Below are 7,992 nucleotides of genomic sequence, written 5' to 3'. Positions count from 1 at the left end.
AATATAGGGAGAAAACATTTTCTTTAATATATAGTACAGCCATGATAAGGTGTGACAAAAGTTTGTTAAACTAAAACTATGTTAAACTAAATTTTTACCTACAGCATGTTGGATTGGTATGGCACATTAAAGAACCTATAATTTTTACAGGCATTTAGGCTCTTCAATTTTCTTTAAATGGTTTCATGTTTTATTATGAAGGATGATGGAAGACAATGATGATGATGATATAAAGCTCAAAGAAGAAATAGAAGCTGAATTGGATAAAATCAGCATTTCTTCCTTGGAAAAAGATGATTTTGATAGTGATTCAAAATCAGAAACCCAGAGTGATAATAGTGATACAGTAAGTGTTATGTTGTATTTTTGAGCCTTTTAACTGGATAAGCCTTTTAGGAGAAATATTATTTTTCTCAGTGTGTTTTGTATACTTATCTCCTTTTTTCCTTAGGGTCACCTTTAAGCAATATATATTAATAGATATTTAAATATAAAAGGTATATTGAAGGTAGAAATTACCTATAATTTCACATGTATATGTGTGCATTTTTCACAAAATTGGGATTGTACTGTACATATAATTATGTGTATGTACATATACATGTATATACACATATGTATATATTTGTATCCTGCTTTTTTTACTTAATCATGAACATTCTAATGTGATTAGATATGCATAAAAAGCAAAATGTATGTGAAATCTTTAGACCAAAGAATAGTTACTTTTTTGGAAATCAAACATTTATTTTCTTTTCATTTGTTTATTTTCTCCAATGTTTATATGCCTAGAAAAGTTATTCATGGATTCATTCTTTTATATAAAAATCCTTAATCCAATGGAAACTTATTTTCAGCTATGTTATAAAAAAGTAGATCTAATTAAAAATTTCCTGCATATATTTAACAAATATTCCCAGGGTCACTTATGGAATAATCCACCTCTTCTCAATTGATTTGTCATATCTGTTGTATATATTTAGTTGTTATACATATGATCTATCCAAGCCTATTTATTCTTTTCCATTACTGTGTTAATTTTTGCCCTATAGTGGTTTTATATTTTTAAATATAAAATGGGTCAAATTCCTTTAGTAGTTTTGCTATTTCAAAATCTTTTCAACTAAGCTTTTTCCAAAAAACTCACTTGTCGAGTTTCAAAAAATAATTACACTTTGATTTTTAATTAGATTGCAATAACCTATAATACTTTGGGAGAAAATAATATTTTTATATTATTGTATCTTTTTATTCACAGCTAATTTACGTGTGACAAAATTTCTGAAATTATTCATTTGAATATGAGATCCAACAGAATCATGGATGCAATTTATAACCACCTGAAAATTAAAAGCAAATTTTAACCAAATAAATTTTTTGGATTATGCTCTTTATATGGAGCCCTTTTACCTCATTTATACATTTTACTCAAATTTTTGACATATCAAAACAGATTTTGATACATGGTTTTAGTAAAGAATTTTACAGTCTCTTTCATTATTTACATTTTTAGGATTTAGATGAATTACCTGACTCAGTTCTTCACTGTATTAACATCATAAAGAATAAGAGTAAAACTGTTGAAGAGCTCATTCTTCAGGACGTGGAAGATACTGATGTTTTAAGTAAGTACAGTTTTCATCTGCTTGGCAGATAAGTTTTCTGTAAGTATGAATAATGAATAATTTATAATTTAGAAAATTAAACGGCTTGAAGTTCTTGTCTCTTGTCATATACAGGTATGTGCATTTATCTCTAATAAAATATCCGTAGTATATTGGTCTGTTCAATTTACTTCATTCATTTGTTTTACTTACTACCTTCCTTACATCTCCAGTAAGTACTAGCCACTAACAATTTGTTTTACCAGTCCTAATTAAAACCAGACATTCTATTAATTTATGTTAAAGAAAAGAAAACTAATTGTGGGACTATTTTAAAAGTATCAGTTCATACATATTTTTGGAGAAAAATATAATTTATATCAAAGCCTCACAATCTTTATTTGCTTCAACTGAGCAAATTTACTTCTTGCAAATTTATTCTAAGAATAATAAAATGAACAAAGATTTAACTAGAATTAATCCTGGCTTAGTTTATAATGAAAAATGGCAACAACCTCTTCAACAGGACATTGGTGTGTCTAACAATACACTCATTAAAAAAATACGGCTTAGACAATATTTAATAACATAAAGAGTTTCATGATATACTATTAAAATTATTATGAAACTTAATGTCATTTATAAAAATATTAGTATAAACTATAATATGGATATTCATAGATATTTGTACCAAAAATATTACTGTGTGAAAGGATATGTTCTAGCCACTGAGAATGCAGCAGGGAACAAGATAGGCAAAGGTCCTCTCTTATTCTAATGTTCTGGTGTGGGGAGACAGACAATAAACAAATAAGTACATATGTAATATTTCAATAATGATAACTTCTATGAAGGAAGGATTTTAAGATAAGGGGATAGGGACTTCACTGCTGGCGCAGTGGTTAAGACTCTGTGCTCCCAATGCAGAGGGCCTGTGCTCGATCACCGGTCAGGGAACTAGATCCCACATGCATGCCATAACTAAATAAGAGTTCACATGCTGCAACTAAGGAGCCCGCCTGCCGCAACTAAGACCCAGTACAACCAAAAAAAAAAAAAAAAAAAAGAAAAGAAAAAAGAGAGAAGGGGATAGAGATTGAAGATTGCTATTTTAGATAGGGTAAGTCAAGGAAGGCCTCTCTGAGGAGGTGATATTTAAGTAGTGACTGAAATGAGACAGTAAGCCACATGGGATATCTCAATGAAGAAGTGAGTCACGTGGATGTCTAGAGGGCTGGTGTTCCAGAAAGAGGGAATCATAAAGGCCAAGGCACACTGAGTGGGCATAATATGTTCAAAGAATAGTAAGCCTTTGTGGTTATATCCAAGAAAATAAGGGGTCAGATCATACAGGGCTCTTATCAATTCAAGGTGTGGACTTTGGATTCTGTTCTGAGTATATGAAGGTTTTTGAGTAAGGAGTGACAGAATCTGGCATATTTTGAGACAGTCATTCTGGAGACTCTGTAGAGAAGATGCCTTGAGTTAGCAAGAGTCCACTACAAGACTGTCACAGTAGTGTGGTTAGAGATGAGAGTGATTTGAGTAGAAATGATGAAAAACAGTCACATTCTAGAAAACATTCTTAAGGTAGAAAGAAACAAAAGTATTTATTGATGGATTTGTATGAAAGGAAAAGAGGAAATTTGGCTCCAAGGTTTTTGTTCTGAGTACCTGTGTGAAAGGATATATAAAGACTTATGTAGACCCTTTAGGTTTTAGCAGTGCTTATCTATAGTCGAGTTATGGGGGATTTTAATGGTTTTCTTATTTATATTTACTAAGGTTTATACAATGAAAATGTATTTTACATATATTGGCAAGTATAGAGCCTAATTATGAAAAAAAGCAAAGGAAATATAATTATAAAAAATTAGTTACATGAAAGATTATATAACTACAATTATAACAGTGGTTTAGAAAATTATAAGATCCCATGTATATAGGTCTAATCAAATAAGTTTGATAGTCTCAATGAATAGAATAATTTTCTAAGAAAATTCAAATTATCAAAATTGCTTGATAAAGGAGAAAACATGATTAAATCAATAATTTGGCTGAAGGTGGAAAGAGATTTCTTCTCAAATGTCGTTAGGAACTAAGGATAATTTCACAATTTAATTATTCCAATCCATCAAGGAGCAAAAGAATCTGCAGATTATATAATATTTCATTTATAAAAAACTGCACATTTTATTTTTTTATTTTAATTTTAATTTTTTTTTGTGGTACGCTATGCGGGCCTCTCACTGTTGTGGCCTCTCCCACTGCGGAGCACAGGCTCTGGACGCTCAGGCTCAGCGGCCATGGCTCACGGCCCCAGCTGCTCCACAGCATGTGGGATCCTCCCGGACCGGGGCATGAACCCATGTCCCCTGCATCGGCAGGCGACTCTCAACCACTGTGCCACCAGGGAAGCCCAAAACTGCACATTTTAAATACAAAACTGTGCAAGCCTCACATACACATACGTAAGAGAAACTGAGGCTAATTTTATTTATGAATATGGATGTACTGATTAGGGCTCTCATTTGTAGACAAAAGCTGTTTTAGCTACTTTAAGCAGTAAGGTTTTGGGGAGTATTTGTGTAAAACAAACTTAGTGGCTTAAAATAACAGTATGTTATTATCTTTTATATAGTTCTGTGGGTTGACTGGGCTTAGCTAGGCAGTTCTTGCTTGCATTTCTTACACATTTACAGTCAGATGTTGATTAGGGCCACAGTCATCTGAAGTCTTTACTGGATTGGAATTGTAAGATGGCTCACTCAAATGATTGGCAGTTGATGTTAATTGTTGGCTGGGAGTTCAGTTGGAGCTGTCAGCTGGAGGCACCTATGTGGTCTCTCCCTATGGCTTGCATAGCACCTGGATTCTGAGAAAGAGCATCCTGTGAACAAAATATCAAGATACTAAGATGGAACCCTGTAAAGATTCATATGACTTATTCTCAGAAGTCATGCAACATCATTTCTACTACATTCTGATGGTTACATAGGGTCAGCACAGACTCTGTGTGGGAGGGGACTACACAGGGTATCATACCAGGAAGTGTGGGAGTGACATCTTTGGAGACTAGCTATTACAATAAACAACAGAATTGTTAATAGAACTGAAGAAACAGATTCTAAGCTGAGCATCCAAAGTGTAGAAAATATACATGCAAGTACATTGTAGAACTGGGCTGCAGCAATATGATAAAGAGCTGTTGATATAATAAAGAAATTCAGAGACATTAATCCTCTACTGTACCCTGCTATCTCCAACCCAAAGCACCCTCTATCATAGTCTGAGCCAGAAAAATGAAAATTTCTCTCTCTGCCTTTCTACACACAAAATATTTTTATGAAAATAAAGACTGGGCTTCCCTGGTGGCGCAGTGGTTAAGAATCTGCCTGCCAATGCAGGGGACACGGGTTCGAGCCCTGGTCCAGGAAGATCCCACATGCCATGGAGCAACTAAGCCCGTGCGCCACAACTACTGAGCCTGCGCTCTAGAGCCCGCAAGCCACAACTACTGAGCTCATATGCCACAACTACTGAGCCCGTGAGCCACAACTACTGAGCCCGCGAGCCACAACTACTGAAGCCTTCGCGCCTAGAGCCCGTGCTCTGCAGCAAGAGAAGCCACTGCAGTGAGAAGCCTGCACACCGCAATGAAGAGTAGCCCCCGCTTGCCGCAACTAGAGGAAGCCCGCGCATAGCAACGAAGACCCAATGCAGGCAAAGATAAATAAATTAATTTACTTATAAAAAAAAAAAAGAAAAGAAAGATGTACACAAATGTATCAATTGGCAGAACCTAAATCACCCTCAGAAACCTAGCTACAAAGGCATCTGGAGAATGTTATTTTTGCTTTTCAGCTCTCACATAAGAAAACATGTCAGAGAGGATGTGAATTGGTGTTGAAAAAGAAAATCTATAATAATAGACAAAATAGGTGTGAATAGTCAGTTAATTAGCAGAATGGTCATCTGTAAAAAATAGTTTACTACTAGGGAACATTACCATGATAAAACATGTTAATTGAATAAAGAAAAGAAACATAACTGCATCTGCACAGATGATAAAAACACAATAAAATTCAACAAAAACTCAAAAAATTGGGAATGAAAGTTTACTTCATTCACATGTTAATAATTGTAACCTCTTAAATTAAGACTTTTATTAAAGCATTTTCAGTATCTTGTGCTGCAAGATTATACTGCTAGTTTGTGGCAGGTAGAATTGAACTTTTGTTGGTTTCTAATCAATGTGTCATTGTGGTATTAAACACAGCATTATTCTGTGTACATGGAAAATGAACTTCAGTCTAGAATATGAAAGGTGATAAAGAGCTCTAAAAATCTGTTATTTTTATTTTTGAATAAAGATTACAGATTTCCTATGTTCTTTGTTCTTCAGTATTTTCCTATTGTTTTGAGTTACTGATAAAGAATATACTGTGGTAGAATTTGAGATTAAAGGATGATGAAATAGTTTGGGATTTTAACATGTTGTGTCCTGCTGTAATATTTAAAGTTATAATATTTCTTTCTCTTTATAGGCTATGATTATGAAGCAGTTTCTAATAATCATATGCATTTAAGGATAGAATTACGAACTGAATGTAAAGAAAATCCAGAACAATTAATGAAGGTATATGTTGTTTGACTGAAAGTACTCAATATTACAGTTAGAAATTTACCTTTACCTCTCACATAGCATTTAAAGTTCACTGGCTTAAAAATTAAATTATTTTAAGCTAATAAGTTTTGGATTTATTTCCTTCTCTGGTGTATAATATAAAATAATACAAATTTCAATCTTTATAAATGTTAGAAATAGTGATTTGAACCATCAATACTTGGGAATTTAATGTAGATAAGAGAGCAGAACTATATTGAATAGTATTTTTTCCCTAAAAACTCCAAGGAAAACAATGAAATATACTCTAATATTATTACTTTGCTTAGGAATGTACTGTGATCTAGTGGAGACTTTAAATACCCTGTGGAAACTTTAAACGTAGAATATCTTATGTTAGTTTTGGGTTTTTTTAATGGTAAAACAGAAACATCCATAAAAAAGTAAGAGTAAAGGAGAGCCTAGCATTTTTGGGTGAAACTCCCGGAAATGTATTTAAGAGAAAACTTCTTCCACAAGTTCAGCATCTTGAAATCATTTTTACTTCTCATTTTACCCAACTCTAATTTTACCTTACTCTATTCTTGCTCTCTGTGTATTTAGCATAATGTGAAAATTACTTGTATGTATTTTTCTTACTCTCTTTTTTGGTAACCTTCAAACCTGAAACATATTAATTTTGAACTATCATATTGCTACTTCAGTGGAATAGATATCCTGTATCTTTCAAGCTAGAATATATAGAAGTATAATTATGGTAAAGTATTAATCAAAATTATAACTTTGTGTAAGTCAGGGCAAATTAGAGAATAGTTCTATTTTTAAAACATACTGAATATATTAGCAATTTGTATATGTGAGCTATTGCTGCAGATAAGAAATATAGAAAGGTATTAGGAGGAAAACACATATTAGTAGAAACATTTTGATATGATTATTAAGCAGTTTAATTGAATATTGTGAGTTAATATTAGAAAGTAATTAGAATTCTGAAGAAACATTAGGAGGGTAAAACACAGTGCGCTTGCATGGAAAAAACATTTTTCTTCACCATAAAGAGAATAATTATCAATATGCTATATAGAACTGTATTTGAGAGTGATTTGAAGTAAATAAAGTTCTAGATATGTATATGTAAATACTTAATACATTATTAAAATAATAGCTTTACTCTCTATTTTGTTTTTCTTTAATCACTGGTACTTTTTTTAACCTCTTAGATGTTATCTGAAATAGAAAAAGAAGAATTTCTGAGAAGGAAAACTCATTGTGGCAGTCCTGATTCTGTTCCAGAGCCTGATCCTTGTGATTTGCCTGTGGACGAACATGTTTTGCCAGGTGGACTAAATTGCTTGGTGATATTTATGATAATTTTTATGTGATTGACCTTAATTATCTGAAAAAAATGTAGACAGTTTTCTTTTGACATTTAGAAGAATATAGTCACAATATTTGAAAAAATTGTATACTTGCTATGCTTATTTAATTACATGTTCTCATAGTTTTTTTTATGACTCCTAATTTAACTTCATGTAAGTAGAGTTAAAAATTTTCCACATATATACCTGACTGCAATAGATATACCCAGACCTGAATTTTTTAAGTGTCTCTTAACTGTGTTCCTTATGTACCCCTTAACTACACACATGCACACATGCACACACACACACACACACACATTATGTTTTTATAGAAGTCTTATGGAATAGTTTAAGGCAAGTTATGTGACTTCTTTATTGATGCAATGGAATTTACATGTAT

The 7,992-nt window shown here is 32.5% G+C and overlaps 1 protein-coding gene across 1 annotated transcript in view; it reads left to right on the top strand.

Annotated features, from left to right (window-relative positions):
- Positions 1-202: 202 nt before the first annotated feature.
- Positions 203-7,992, top strand: part of LRRIQ1 (leucine rich repeats and IQ motif containing 1) — a 182,739-nt gene continuing 174,949 nt past the window's right edge. The window contains exons 1-4 of the mRNA XM_060113615.1: positions 203-346; positions 1,514-1,625; positions 6,152-6,243; positions 7,452-7,569. Of these exons, the coding sequence (XP_059969598.1) occupies positions 203-346; positions 1,514-1,625; positions 6,152-6,243; positions 7,452-7,569 (466 nt within the window). The remainder of the gene's footprint in view (positions 347-1,513; positions 1,626-6,151; positions 6,244-7,451; positions 7,570-7,992) is intronic.

Source organism: Mesoplodon densirostris, chromosome 11, assembly GCF_025265405.1.
Source record: "Mesoplodon densirostris isolate mMesDen1 chromosome 11, mMesDen1 primary haplotype, whole genome shotgun sequence".
Lineage (NCBI taxonomy): Eukaryota > Metazoa > Chordata > Mammalia > Artiodactyla > Ziphiidae > Mesoplodon > Mesoplodon densirostris.
Note: the sequence above shows the minus strand (reverse complement) of the source record. Positions and strands in the feature narration are given on the sequence as shown.